The sequence below is a fragment of the Corythoichthys intestinalis genome, chromosome 13 (genome assembly GCF_030265065.1).
Source record: "Corythoichthys intestinalis isolate RoL2023-P3 chromosome 13, ASM3026506v1, whole genome shotgun sequence".
Classification (NCBI taxonomy): domain Eukaryota; kingdom Metazoa; phylum Chordata; class Actinopteri; order Syngnathiformes; family Syngnathidae; genus Corythoichthys; species Corythoichthys intestinalis.
Window position 1 is genome coordinate 54,236,642 of NC_080407.1, and position 14,685 is coordinate 54,251,326.

Consider the following 14,685-nt stretch of genomic DNA (forward strand, 5'->3'; position numbering starts at 1 on the left):
AAGCGACAGGTGTTATCTAAATGTTGAGTCCTTTTGAAAGCTGCGCTGGAGTGGGCCGGGCCGAAGGCGTAGCTGGGTGTTGTCTTAGGATCATCCCTCTGTGGCAGGTTTGGGCGGTCAGGTTTGTGTGTCATCCTTCGTGGCTGGGACGTGGTTGCCCCGGCAACCGACGCGGGTCTTGACATCCAAGGCACCCGCGCTATCAAGTTGTTGGTAGGGCAGGAGCATCCTGACCCCTACCAGAGCACTGCTGACACTTTTTCTTCGCCTATCAGGCAAGGGCTGATAAGCTAGTCCACTTTACTGTGTCAACGGGCATGGAGCTTGTTTCTTTAAACTATGGTTAAGTGCTTTACTATAATGAATGTGTTAGACTAATGCAAAGAGTTACAGTGGGGAGAACAAGTATTTGATACACTGCCAATGGGTTTTCCCATTGGCAGCGTATCAAATACTTGTTCTCCCCACTGTATATTGTGTCTGCGAGAAAAGTAACTATTCCCTTCATTCAAAGACCAGGACCCACTGCGGTCCTTTGTGGAATCAGTTTGACACCCCTGGACTAAGACGTCATGGTTCAAAATCAGGCAAGGTGCTAAAACCAGCACATGTCCTGGGTCGTTTTAAGTTTGCCAAAGACCATTTGGATGATCTAGAGGCGTCATGGAAGAAAGTCATGTGGTCATATGAGATTAGAATGGAACTTCTTGGTCTTAATTCCACTCAGAGTGTATGGAGGAAGAAGAATAATGAGTACCATCCCAAGAACACCATCCCTACTGTGAAGCATGGGGGTGGTAACATCAAGACTTGGGGGGCGTTTTTCTGGACTGTGTTAAGGAGAGGACCCCGGTACTCGCTCAAAAACCCTGCACATTAGGTAGTCGATTACACAATTAATCAGGTCTGGAGCAGCTACACAGCCTTGGCAGACACCACTGGAGATGGAAAACTAGTCAGAGTCACAGCCGTTGACACAACTCTGTGTGTTGCTGTAGACTAGCCTGAAGAGGATGGTGATTTTCGGCGGTCCTCCTATGTAGTTCTTGGCTGATTCCTCACCATTCTTAGGATCATTGAGACCCTACGAGGTAGATCTTGCATGGAGCCCCAGTCCGAGGGAGATTGACATTCATGTTTAGCTTCTTCCATTTTCTAATAATTGCTCCAAGGGTGGATCTTATATCACCAAGCTACTTGGCAATCGCCTCGTTACCCTTTCTAGCCTTGTCAAGGTCTACAATTCTGTCTCTGGTGTCTTTGGACAGCTCTTTGCTCTTGACCATGTTAGTAATGTGAGTCCTCCTGTCTGTAAGGGGTGGACAGGTGCTTATATGAAGCTAACCGCATCAAACAGGTCAAAAAGTCAGACTCAAAAAGTCTACCACTACTCTACTTATTTTTTTGGACTTTTTAAAGGTGACTAACAGATTTTTGAGGCTTACAGTTCTAGCTAATAGGTGTTCAGATACTTATTTGCAGCAGTATAATGCAAATACATTGTTAAAAAGTCATACGCTGTGATTTTGGAATTATTTTTTAGGTTGTCTCTCACAGTGGGAGAGCTTGCAAAAAACGTAGGGTGTTCAAATACTTATCTTCCTCACTGTAAACACAAACTTGTTATAACCTGCCTGCAAAACAATTTGACTACCAGCAGATGGCAGTGATGCACCATTTTAGACAGGCGCTAATCAGTGTTTTCAGTTTTGATGAAACCAAACTATGACTGTTTCCCGTCCAGTCCCAGGTGAGGAGGAGGGCGACGGCTATGAGACGGACCACCAGGACTACTGCGAGGTGTGCCAGCAGGGCGGCGAGATCATCCTCTGCGACACCTGCCCACGGGCGTACCACCTGGTGTGCCTGGAGCCCGAGCTGGAGAAAGCGCCCGAGGGAAAGTGGAGCTGCCCCCACTGCGTGAGTCGCACACGTTTCCCTTTCGGCGGCAACCGACTCAACCCTCTCCTTCTGCCCGCCCCTAGGAAAAAGAAGGAATCCAGTGGGAAGCCAAAGACGAAGACTTTGAGGACCTGGAAGAGGAGGCGGAGGAGAGATCCGTCTCGGAGGTCAGGGCGGGGACGGAGGAGGACGACGACCACATGGAGTTTTGTCGGGTGTGTAAAGACGGAGGTGAACTCTTGTGCTGTGACACCTGCACATCCTCCTACCACATCCACTGTTTAAACCCTCCACTGCCAGAGATCCCTAATGGAGAGTGGTTGTGTCCACGATGCACGGTTAGTCCCTCCCTCCCTCCACAGTCATCACAACATGTATATTTAGCTAGTTCATCATAAAATCATCTCTAATACACTGTCATTTTCGGACTATAAGGCGCACCCGACTAGAAGCTGACACTAAATGGGTATTTGTTCATTGTTTGTAAGACACACTGGACTATAATCTGCAGCTGTATTATGGGATATTTACACAAAAAGATATTAACTGGTAACACTGTATTTGACAGCGGCATCGTAAGACTTTCATAAGCCTAAATGAACCACCATGAAGCTTTGAACCAATTGGCTGCAAAGCTTCATTGCTTCATTTGGCCATCACTGCTCCCTTGAGGGAGCCAGTCGACCTCTGCTGCCACCTGCTGGCAACACTGTTGTCGTCCAGCATGCCTCCTAGCATGCATTGCAGCGCTACAGATGTAAATAACAATCAAAATTCTTATTTTGTGCTAATTATTTCTTCAGTTACTGTTCCAGTTGTTTCATTAATTGCGAGTTATGGGATTTGGTAACACTTTATTTGACAGTGGCACTGTAAGACTGTCATAAGACCATCATAAATATGACATGACACTGCCATGAACATTAATGAATGCTTATGATTGATGTCATTTTGTGTCATCCGGCAAATTATCTCACTTTTGAATGGATGTGAAGATCTGAGCTGGACAGAAATGGAGTTATAAATGTTATTAATGCCCATGATAGTATCATGTCTTAGTTATGATGGTCTTATGACAGTCTTATGGCACCGCTGTCAAAGAAAGTGTTACCTATTAACCCAAATAAATCAACAAATAACCTGCACTGGATTATAAGCCCAGGGTTCAAAATGAGGGGAAAAAAGTAGCGGTTTATTGTCCGAAAATTACAGTACCCCCTGACATCCTTCCCCGCTATCTCTTCTGCGTTCCATATTCATTGATTTGCTGTTTGCGTTCTACAGTGTCCGCCCATTAAAGGACGTGTGCAAAAGATCCTCCACTGGCGCTGGGGGCAGCCCCCGACTCCGGCCCCTGTCCCGGAGCCGGATGCGCCGTCGGCGGAGGTGGCTCCGGACCGGCTCCCTGTCCCCCCCCCGCCACCCGCGAAGGGCCGAGCCGAACGGGAGTTCTTTGTCAAGCTGGTGGGTCAGTCCTACTGGCACTGCACGTGGATCACTGAGCTGCAGGTGAGAAGCGAGACATTTTTTCAAAAAGTGAAATACTGTACAACTGAATCTTTTCTCTAGTGCCACTAGAGGGCACCTGTGCACCTCTGTGTGATCGCACATTGTAAGACTCACTACCACAGAGGTGGGTATTAACGGGTTACGTTTACTTGAGAAACTTTTTGACAAAAAAGTACTTTCTTGAGTGGATTTGTAAAGAAGAAACGCTACTCTTATGGCCTTTTTACACTAGCGACAGCGCAGTGTGAAACTTTAAAAAAAGTGCATTTATAAAGGTTTCGTCGGCCGTGGTTTGCGTGTATCCGTACGCCGAAACAGCCTGATAGCATCAGCCCAGTGTGAAGAGCGGTCCACGGCAGGCGAAAAACAAGCGGAGCCATGTAAGCTGACGTAGATGCTGTCGGAAAGTGAAAACTGGCAAGCATATTTATTGTAGTACCAAGCAACAATGCGTTTGTTCTTCATTGTTGCACAAGAAAACGTCGACTTTTCCTATTTCAAGGGGTAAGGCAAGGCAAGGCAAGGCAAATTTATTTATATAGCACAATTCAACACAAGGCAATTCAAAGTGCTTTACATCACATGAAAACCATAAAAATCACATTTAAATCAACACAACGTAAAAACCAAGACAAAAGATCGCATTTAATCACAGAATAAAAATAAATAAATACAATAAAAATAAAACAAAAACTACTACAAATAATAATAATTGAAATCAGCAATGGAGATAAAAACTAGAGGAATAGAAAGCAGGTAGATTGAAATATATAGACAGTTATGGATATGCAGTGCTAAACAAAAGCGTTTTTAGCCCTGATTTAAAGGAGCTAACAGTTTGAGCATACTTCAGACGTTCGGGTAACTTGTTCCAGAGGTGAGGAGCATAATAACTAAATGCTGCCTCACCCTGTTCTTGTTCTTGGGTAGGGGGCATTGTAATAGCCGTGTAAAGAGTTTTACAAGTTTCGGTGAGAAGGTGAATAGTTTTTGTTGTTGTTTGTGAACGACATTTCCACACAAACGTACATCGAGGTACCATTTAGCTGAGCAATAACAGGATTGAGAGTCATTTTTCGAGTGTCCCAGAGCTCACGAAACCTTAAAAAAGCGCATTTATCAAGATTTCGTCGGCTGTGGTTTGTGTGTATCTGTCTGCCGAAACAGCCTGATAGCACAGATACAAATACGCCTGTGCCTCTGCTATTATTATTGCCGTTCCGTCCAAAACGGCCGCCCACCACCAGGGGCGCTGGAAGTCACTCACAGCAGGGGGTGCTAAAGATCTTTTTTTTTAGTGTTTTTCATCCAAAAACAGCTGTTTCATACATGCAAGGCGTGAACAATAACAATACACACGCATGCTGGATAGTTTACGTACTACTACTAGGCTACTACAAAGACAGCGTTCTATTTCACCTACAGTGTGTGTTCAAGTTTTTGTACTGGAAATAAAAGCGCCAGTGTATTATAATGCAATTCCCCACAGTTAGACGGTGCAATGACACACAAACACATTTGAAAAGTAAAAGATCCTTTTTTTAACGCCCCTTTTCACAAATTTTCACAGGTAGCAAGCAGGTGGTCACCATGTTATTTTAAAAATAAATTAATAAATAAAACTTTTTCAACATATACAGTATATTTAATCCCCAAAGTTAAATGCACTATTGTTTCATTATAATTTTTTTTTTTTTTTTTTTTTTTTTTAGAAATATTATTTTTAACCCCCCTAAAAATCTACCCAAACACTTTTAAAGTTTTTGGTCAAAAATCACAAAGACATTTTCTGCCATTGAAAATGAATAGGAAATTTGGACGTACATGGCTGTCAATGGCATCGAGTTACTTGGGCGCCAGTTGAATGTCAATGGGCTGTCATGGTAAATGGTCAAAAATCACAAGGACCTGTTTTTCTGCCATTAAAACTGAATGGGAAATATGGACATGCATGGCTGTCAATGGCATCCCATTAGAAATGTTGAAATTAAATGACACTTCTGGGCGAATTTTAGGGGAACTGTACGTTTTTGCCAAATTCTGTATACAACTTTTATGGCCATACCGTCCTGGAATTTTAATTGTGTAAATTATGCGATTTGGTCAAAAATTACATATACATTTTGAAATTTAGATACATTTTGAAATTTTTTTTAATTATTTGTATTTTCTTTTTATTATTATTTTTTTTTTCAAAAAACACGCGTGTATGAGCGAATGTAAAAATTTGAGGGGTCATTTGAGAAATTCCCTGCGTTGTGCAAAAAGTCCGGTCATTTTGGATATTGGAACGGTGATGGTCGGTCAAAGGGTTTGAGCTGTGCAAACATCATTTTTAAAAAAAGGAATTTTGCTATTTGGGCATTTACCTTGCAAGGCCTGATCTAATCATAACAGTTCATATAGATAACATTTTGCTGAGAAAAAAAACACCATTTTTTTAACATAAAAACAAAACAAAAAAATCAAACATCTTAAGCAGTTACTCACAATGTTACTCATTATTTGAGTCACCAAATACTTATTTACCTGCACTTGAGTACATTTTTTGGATGACCAAATTTACTTCAGTACTATTCTACCCACTTCTACATTGCCGATATCATTGATTTTAATAAAATTCTTGGAATGCAGTTGGAGATCTTCCACTCGGTGATGTACAGAAACTACCAGAGGAAGACGGACATGGACGAACCGCCCGCTTTGGACTACGGCTCTGGCGGCGAAGACGAGAGCGGAGCGGTGAAAAGTGAGAAGAGGCGTGCCAGAGACGCCGTCATGGAGGACAAGTACTACAAATACGGCATCAAGCCCGAATGGATGATAATCCATCGCATCATCAACCACAGGTGAATTTTGCCACCAACACTGTAACGGCCAACTAATATGGCCGAATGACGACGTGTACTTTGTGCCAGCGTGGACAAGAAGGGCATGTACCACTACCTGGTGAAGTGGAGAGACCTGACGTACGACCAGTGCACGTGGGAAGGAGACCATATGGACATCCCTGACTTTGCCATCCATAAGGCCAACTACTGGAGACACAGGTATGCCCTTTGGCTCCACCCATAGACTTCATAACCTATTGACATGACACGGGAAACGTGGCCGATTCGTAGGAGGCCTACAGTATGTTCAAAAACTTCAAATATTTTCAAAACCAAAGCTGCTACCGACCTAAAACCAAAACAGGCACCTACCTTAGTCATGTATGAGTCTCCATTAGCAGCGGCATCAAAAAATTCAAAGTCTTTCCCTTATAAAATCCCGATTAATTATTTTCTATATCGGTATAATACAACTTAAAATGGCTATAAAAGTCTCAGATTTTACACAAGATGCACAAAAATCACCAAATGCAAAGATAATCACCTATATTTTCAGGATCAATAGCAATATTTAACATATCATAAGTTTTTGCCCAAAATAGCAACTTACATTTTTTTTCAACCGCTAATAAATCACTTAATTTTCACAACAGAAACTTAATACTTAGGGAAAACATGCAGAATCAATCATGAATAATATGTAAATAGATAATTAATAAATTCTATATACAATCACAACCTATCATAGAATATAATATCCCTTTATTATCATTATACACTATGTACTGTTAGTGAATGAGGCTAGCCTGGTGTAAACAGAGCTTTTTTGGCGAAAATTCTTTCGACTAAATGCTTAAATTCCTGAATTCTTCATAGATATGGACGTAAAACAGTCTCGATTCTTGGTTAAAGGCAAAGAAACCGTAAAGTTAGCGTTTATTTTACGTACAAGTTCTAAAATATTGATGAAGTACCATGCTACTATTTTAGCGAATGAGGCTAGCGGCCGCCTGATGTAAAAGGAGCTTTTCTGACGACATTCTTGTGAATAAATGCTTAAATCCCCAAATTCTTCATAGATATGGACGTAAAACAGTCTCGATTCTTGGTTAAAAGCAAATAACCAGACAATTAGCGTTTTTTTTTTTTAAAGTATATTGACAAAGTACCATGCTACTCTGTTAGCGAATGAGGGTAGCCTAGTGTAAACAGAGCTTTTTTGGTGAAAATTCTTTCGACTAAATGCTTAAATTCCTGAATTCTTCATAGATATGGACGTAAAACAGTCTCGATTCTTGGTTAAAAGCAAAGAAACCGTAAAATGTGCGTTTATTTTATGTATATTGACAAAGTACCATGCTACTCTGTTAGCGAATGAGGCTAGCCTGGCGTAAACAGAGCTTTTTTTGCGAAAATTCTTTCGACAAAATGCTTACATTCCTGAATTCTTGATAGATATGGACGTAAAACAGTCTCGATTCTTGGTTAAAAGCAAAGAAACCGTAAAATTAGCGTTTATTTGATGTATATTGACAAAGTACCTTGCTACTCTGTTCGCGAATGAGGCTAGCCCAGCGTAAACAGAGCTTTTTTTGCGAAAATTCTTTCGACTAAATGCTTAAATTCCTGAATTCTTGATAGATATGGACGTAAAACAGTCTCGATTCTTGGTTAAAAGCAAAGAAACCGTAAAATTAGCGTTTATTTGATGTATATTGACAAAGTACCTTGCTACTCTGTTAGCGAATGAGGCTAGCCTGACGTAAAAGGAGCTTTTTTGGCGAAAATTCTTTCGACAAAATGCTTACATTCCTGAATTCTTGATAGATATGGACGTAAAACAGTCTCAATTCTTGGTTAAAAGCAAAGAAACCGTAAAATTAGCGTTTATTTGATGTATATTGACAAAGTACCTTGCTACTCTGTTCGCGAATGAGGCTAGCCCAGCGTAAACAGAGCTTTTTTTGCGAAAATTCTTTCGACTAAATGCTTAAATTCCTGAATTCTTGATAGATATGGACGTAAAACAGTCTCGATTCTTGGTTAAAAGCAAAGAAACCGTAAAATTAGCGTTTATTTGATGTATATTGACAAAGTACCTTGCTACTCTGTTAGCGAATGAGGCTAGCCTGGCGTAAAAGGAGCTTTTTTGGCGAAAATTCTCGTGAATAAATGCTTAAATCCCTGTATTCTTCATAGATATGGACGTAAAACAGTCTTTATTCTTGGTTAAAAGCAAAGAAACCATACAATTAGCATTTATTTTACGTATATTCACAAAGTACCATGCTACTCTGTTAGCGAATGAGGCTAGCCTGGCGTAAACAGAGCTTTTTTTTTTGCGAAAATTCTTTCGACTAAAGGCTTAAATTCCTGAATTCTTCATAGATATGGACGTAAAACAGTCTTGATTCTTGGTTTAAAGCAAATAAACCGTAAAATTAGCTTTTATTTTATGTAAGTACCATGCTGCTCTGTTGGTGAATGAGGCTAGCCTGGCGTAAAAGGAGCTTTTTTGGCGAAAATTCTCATGAATAAATGCTTAAATTCCTGTATTCTTCATAGATATGGACGTAAAACAGTCTTGCTTGTTGGTTAAAAGCAAAGAAACCGTACAGTTAACGTTTATTTTATGTATATTGACGATGACGAAGTACCATGTTACTAGGTTAGTGAATGAGACTAGCGGCCGCCTGGCGCAAAGCTCTTCTGGCAAAAATTATTGTGAATAAATACTTAAATCCTCGAATTTTTCATAGATATGGACGCAAAACAATCTCCATTCTTGGTTAAAAGCCAAGAAACTGTAGAGTTAGCGTTTATTTTACGTATATTGACGATGACCAAGTACCATGCTACTATGTTAGCGAATGAGGCTAGCGGCCGCCTGGCGTGAACAGAGCTTTTCTGGCGAAAATTCTTGTGAATAAATGCTTAAATCCCCAAATTCTTCATAGATATGGACGTAAAACAGTCTTGATTAATGGTGAAAACCAAAAAAAAAAAAAAGTGCATTCAGAGTTTATTTTACGTAAATATGTCTAAGTACAATGCTACTTTGTTAGTGAATGAGGCTAGCGGCCGAGTTTTTCTGGCGAAAATTCTTGCGACTAAATGCTTAAATCCCCGAATTCTTCATAGATATGGACGTAAAATAGTCTCGATTCTTGGTTAAAAGCAAAGAAACCGTACGATTAGCGTTTATTTTACGTATATTGACAAAGTACCATGCTACTCTGTTAGCGAATGAGGCTAGCCTGGCGTAAAAGGAGCTTTCCTGGCGAAAATGCTTGCAAATAAATGCTTAAATCCCAGAATTCTTCATAGATATGGACGTGAAACAGTCTCGATTCTTGGTTAAAGGCAAAAAAACGCGCAGTTAAGCTAACCCTGCACATCACAGGGACTCCATCACCAAGGAAGACCCCGACAAACCTCGGAGGATGAGGAGCAAGAGTCAGGAGGGTGAAGAAGACGATTCTTCATCCGCCTCGCCTGTTACCGACGTGAGCTCACACAATCATTGAAGAATACCCCCCCCACAACCCACCTGAATCGTAACGTTATCGTCCACCACAGCCGACGATAAAATACGAAGAGCAGCCCGACTTTGTGACGTCAACAGGCGGCACGCTCCACCTGTACCAGATGGAGGGGCTCAACTGGCTTCGCTTCTCCTGGGCTCAAGGCACCGACACCATCCTGGCGGACGAGATGGGTCTGGGAAAGACCATCCAGACCATCGTCTTCCTCTATTCGCTCTTTAAAGAGGTAGCCGTCAGCCAGTCGTTTTTCAACAGCGTGAAAACCAAAAAATGTTCCTTTTCAGGGTCACACCAGGGGTCCCTTTCTGGTCAGCGCTCCGCTTTCCACCATCATCAACTGGGAGAGGGAGTTTGAGATGTGGGCGCCTGACTTCTACGTGGTGACCTACACCGGCGACAAGGACAGCCGAGCCATCATCCGGGAGAACGAATTCTCCTTCGACGAATCTGTGGCCAAGAGTGGCAAGAAAGCCTTCAAGATGAGGGTAAGATGAGGTTTGGCTGATATGCGCCGAGAGAACGCGTCCATGACGGAAGAGCATTTTCTCCTTCAGAGAGAGATGCCCATCAAATTCCACGTGCTGCTGACCTCTTACGAGCTGGTGACCATCGACCAGACGGCTCTCAAGTCTATGGACTGGGCCTGCCTGGTTGTGGATGAGGCTCACCGCCTTAAAAATAATCAGTCCAAGGTACAGAACTGCCAGGGTTGCTTTCGAAAAACTTGTTGAAAATGCCAATTTATTTTCAGTTTTTCCGACGCCTGAACGACTACAAAATTGACCACAAGCTGCTGCTGACGGGAACGCCGTTACAGAACAACCTGGAGGAGCTTTTCCACCTGCTCAATTTCCTTACGCCCAACCGTTTCAAGTAAGACACACATTGCTGCAGTTACACTAAGGAAAATAAGTATTTGGACACCCTGCGATTTTGCAAGGTATCCTACTTAGAAATATTGGGTGAGTTTGAAATTTTCATGGTAGCTGCTTGTCCTATGTGAGAACAGAAGAGCAATTCAAACCAATTTTTACCAAACAATTTAAGTCAGGTGTGTACCTAATCACTGATGAGTGGTTAAAAGCTGCCTAGCCCACTATAAAACCCACACCTAGTAAGAATTGTCTTGATGAGTAGCATTGCCTGATGATGCATCATGGCTCGGTCAAAAGAGCTGTCTGAAAACCTGCGATCAAGGATGGCTGATTTGTATAAAGCTGGCTAAAGGATACAAAATGTAGAAATATATTTCCATTTATTCATAATAATCACACATGAAAAATGCCACTTTTCTAACATATTCACACAGGCTCCTTTTGTCTTTTTACCAGTGTATGTAATTTGATCAGGGCGGGGGGGTTGTACATTCCAAGCAAGTTACCTGAGCAGGGGGAAAAAGGCTATGCACGGGGAGGCTGGGCGCACTTTTCTTTGTCACCTGGTACCAATATGTCTAGTCTTTTCTGTTTGACTGTCTTTAAGTGTAAATTCTTTGTTCGTTTTTATTCCCGAATTCTGTGTCATCATCTCCTGTTCGCTATAAGAACAAAATAATCTGTAACAAGGATAAATCGACTCTTTTCTTGTCAAAAACCATCTCTAAAAGTCTGGATGTTCATCAATCGACAGTCAGAGAAGTTGTCTACTAAAGGAGAGAGCTTGGCACTGTTGTTTCTTTCCCAGGGAGTGGCCATCCACCAAAGATGACGTCAAGAATTCAGCGCATAATACTCAGAGAGGTAAAAAAAGAACCCTAGAATGTCCTCTAAAGACTTAAAGAAATCACTGCCACGGTCCAATATCTCTGTGCACACATCAACTATATGTACAACTATGGCCAAGAATGATGTCCATAGGAGGACTCCACAGAGGATGCCACTGCTGTCTAAAAAAAGAAAAACATTGTTGCTCGTTTCATGTTCGCAAAACGGCACTTGGACACTCAACAGAAGTTTTGGCAAAGTATTTTGATGACTGATGAAACCAAAGTTGAATTGTTTGGGAGTAACACACAACATCATGTGTGGAAGAAAATGGATCACGTCACCAACATCAACATCTGGTGGAGGGAGCATCATGATTTGGGGCTGTTTTGCTGCCTCAGGGCCTGACAACTTGCAATCATTAATGGAAGAATGAATTCAAAAGTTTTGCAGGAAAACCTGAGGCTGTCTGTCAGACAATTGAAGCTAAAAAGAGAATGCATGCTGCAACAAGACCATGATCCACAAACACGTAAGTAAATCAACTTCAGAATGGTTTCTGAAGAACATATTGCACGTTCTGGAGTGGCAAAGTCAATGTCCAGACTTGAACCCCATTGAGATGCTGTGGCATGACCTAAAGACAGCGATTCATGGCAGACATCTCAGGAATCTCACTGAACTACAGCAGTTTTGTAGAGAAGAATTAGTCCTTATCGATGTGCCAGACTGATCTGCAGCTACAGGAAGCGTCTGGCTGAAGTTATTGCTGCCAATGACCAGAGACATGTATTGTGAGATTTTGGAGAATTGCCTTCCCTCAGTTAAAGCATTGAAAATGGGTCGTAACTGGGTCTTCCAATATGACAATGGCCTGAAGCAGACAGCCAGAATTACCAAGGAGTGGCTTTGGGAAAAGATGGTCGAGGTTCTGAAGGGGCCCAGCCGTTCTCTGGACCCGAAACCAATAGAAAATCTTTTGGGGAAGCTCAAACTCTTGTGTCTTTCGCACAGAAACCTGATTGATCTAGAAAAGATCCGTGTGGAACACCCATCCATCATTTCTAAGTGGGAGAACTTACAAAATCTCAGGGTGCTCAAACACCTATTTTCCTCAGTGTACATTACGAGAACGAAGGATAATTTGTGCGGTGGTTCGTTTTTGCAGCAACCTGGACGGCTTCCTGGAAGAATTTGCTGACATCTCTAAGGAAGACCAGATCAAGAAACTTCACGACCTGTTGGGGCCTCATATGCTGCGCCGGCTGAAGGCTGACGTCTTCAAAAACATGCCGGCCAAGACCGAGCTGATTGTTCGGGTGGAACTCAGCCCCATGCAGAAGTACCCGGCAAATTCTTCTCCGAAATTAGCTTGCAAAAGACCCCAAAGTTGATCCCCGTGTTTTTTCTTACAACACAGAAAATACTATAAGCTGATTCTAACCAGGAACTTTGAGGCGTTGAACTCCAAAGGTGGGGGGAACCAGGTGTCTCTGCTCAACATCATGATGGACCTGAAGAAGTGCTGCAACCATCCTTATCTGTTCCCCGTCGCCTCCATGGTGGGAAAAGCGCCGGCGATCCGTCGCAGCCTTGCAAAATCGCTACAGCGGAGGCGCTCCTTTTGTTCCAGGAGGCCCAGAAAACACCCAACGGCGCTTATGAGGGCTCAGCCCTCACCAAGGCTTCTGGGAAATTGACACTACTGCAGAAGATGCTGAGGAAACTCAAGGAGCAGGGACACCGAGTGCTGGTCTTCTCGCAGGTGCGGCTTTAGCTTTCATGTCGTTAGCGTGTCGGGTGACTCTAACCTCTTTGCAGATGACTAAAATGCTGGACTTGTTGGAAGACTTCCTGGATTTTGAAGGTTATAAATATGAAAGGATTGACGGCGGGATCACCGGCGCGCTCAGGCAGGAGGCCATCGACCGCTTCAACGGTCAGATTATTTTTTTCTTTTGGAAAAATATTACACCGGAAAACACCTGACACATTTTTATCCACAGCTCCCGGTGCGTGTCAGTTTTGTTTCCTACTCTCCACCCGGGCCGGTGGTTTGGGCATCAACTTGGCCACGGCGGACACGGTAGTCATCTTCGACTCGGACTGGAACCCTCACAATGACATCCAGGTAGGAAGCCGTCCTCTGGGTTAAGATTTGGGCATAGACTGATGGGACAGCTCCTGCAGACATTGTGCCACGCCTTCCCATAGGGGGCCGGCCTAGGCAGAGAGTTGAGGTGGCTTTCACTGTGATAAACTCGAACACATGCTGAATGCTAACGCCAGATTTAGGTGGAAACAGGACGAAAGTTTTACCGAAGCCTCAAGACTACCACTACAATTATCGTTGACAAATTGTTATTCACACTCAATTATTATTCTCATTGAATGTTCTAGATTACACGCAAACAATAACTGAAATAAACAGAGAAATAATTCAACCAACATGTTTCCAAACACAGCACTTCAAAACTACATATCCCATAATGCCTAGCGCGACTTACCTCAATGACAGCTAGCACCGGTAGACGACGCAAAAATCAAACATTAATATAAAGGTTTTCAATCATCGGAAGCGTAACAATGTGACACCAAACGGGATTTTACAGATCATACCAGTATGAGAATTTGATGACGTACATATTGAACTCAAGTCTCAACAACTGGGCAGGCTATTTGGGAACACGTCACAGGCCCGACAGTACCGTAGTATTCTGTGCAAGTCGTCAGTCAAAAAAACCAGACATTTTCATGAACTTAGAACCCCGCCGGACGCCCCGGACAGGATGTAAAAAGTGGACATGTCCCAGCAAAAGAGGATGTTTGGTCACCCTATCCATGTAAGACGTCTGAGTTCTCCTGTATAGAAACATTATTGAACGACAGTCCAGCCAGACCCCCTCTCTTCTCTGCCTGGGTATCCGCCCTGTGCTCGATTGGGGGTCGCTGGCTCGATGCCGGTGTGTCGGCTGGGTGTCTGGCGGGGGACCCTGCCCTGCCCGTTGGGGTCCCGCGGCGTGCCGTGCCGGTTGGGGGTCTGCAGCTGTGACTCGTGGGCCGGGTGGGCATGGGGTTGGCGGTGCGTCCCCTCTTCCCTTCCCTGAAGGCCAGTTGATGGGGGCGCAGGTGGCCCAGGGTACCACCGTGGATCCCGGGGAGGGTGATGATGGCCCCTTTTCTGAGCTGCGGGAG

At 43.1% G+C, this 14,685-nt stretch overlaps 1 protein-coding gene across 2 annotated transcripts in view; it reads left to right on the forward strand.

Annotated features, from left to right (window-relative positions):
* chd3 (chromodomain helicase DNA binding protein 3) overlaps positions 1–14,685 on the forward strand; it is a 49,741-nt gene that overhangs the window by 4,682 nt on the left and 30,374 nt on the right. For both annotated transcript variants that reach the window (XM_057853823.1, XM_057853824.1), the window contains exons 8-22: positions 1,745–1,920; positions 1,986–2,240; positions 3,187–3,411; positions 6,046–6,260; positions 6,330–6,461; positions 9,646–9,748; positions 9,822–10,013; positions 10,072–10,272; positions 10,342–10,479; positions 10,539–10,660; positions 12,659–12,832; positions 12,911–13,052; positions 13,124–13,255; positions 13,312–13,429; positions 13,497–13,621. In XM_057853823.1, the coding sequence (XP_057709806.1) occupies positions 1,745–1,920; positions 1,986–2,240; positions 3,187–3,411; positions 6,046–6,260; positions 6,330–6,461; positions 9,646–9,748; positions 9,822–10,013; positions 10,072–10,272; positions 10,342–10,479; positions 10,539–10,660; positions 12,659–12,832; positions 12,911–13,052; positions 13,124–13,255; positions 13,312–13,429; positions 13,497–13,621 (2,450 nt within the window). The remainder of the gene's footprint in view (positions 1–1,744; positions 1,921–1,985; positions 2,241–3,186; positions 3,412–6,045; positions 6,261–6,329; positions 6,462–9,645; positions 9,749–9,821; positions 10,014–10,071; positions 10,273–10,341; positions 10,480–10,538; positions 10,661–12,658; positions 12,833–12,910; positions 13,053–13,123; positions 13,256–13,311; positions 13,430–13,496; positions 13,622–14,685) is intronic.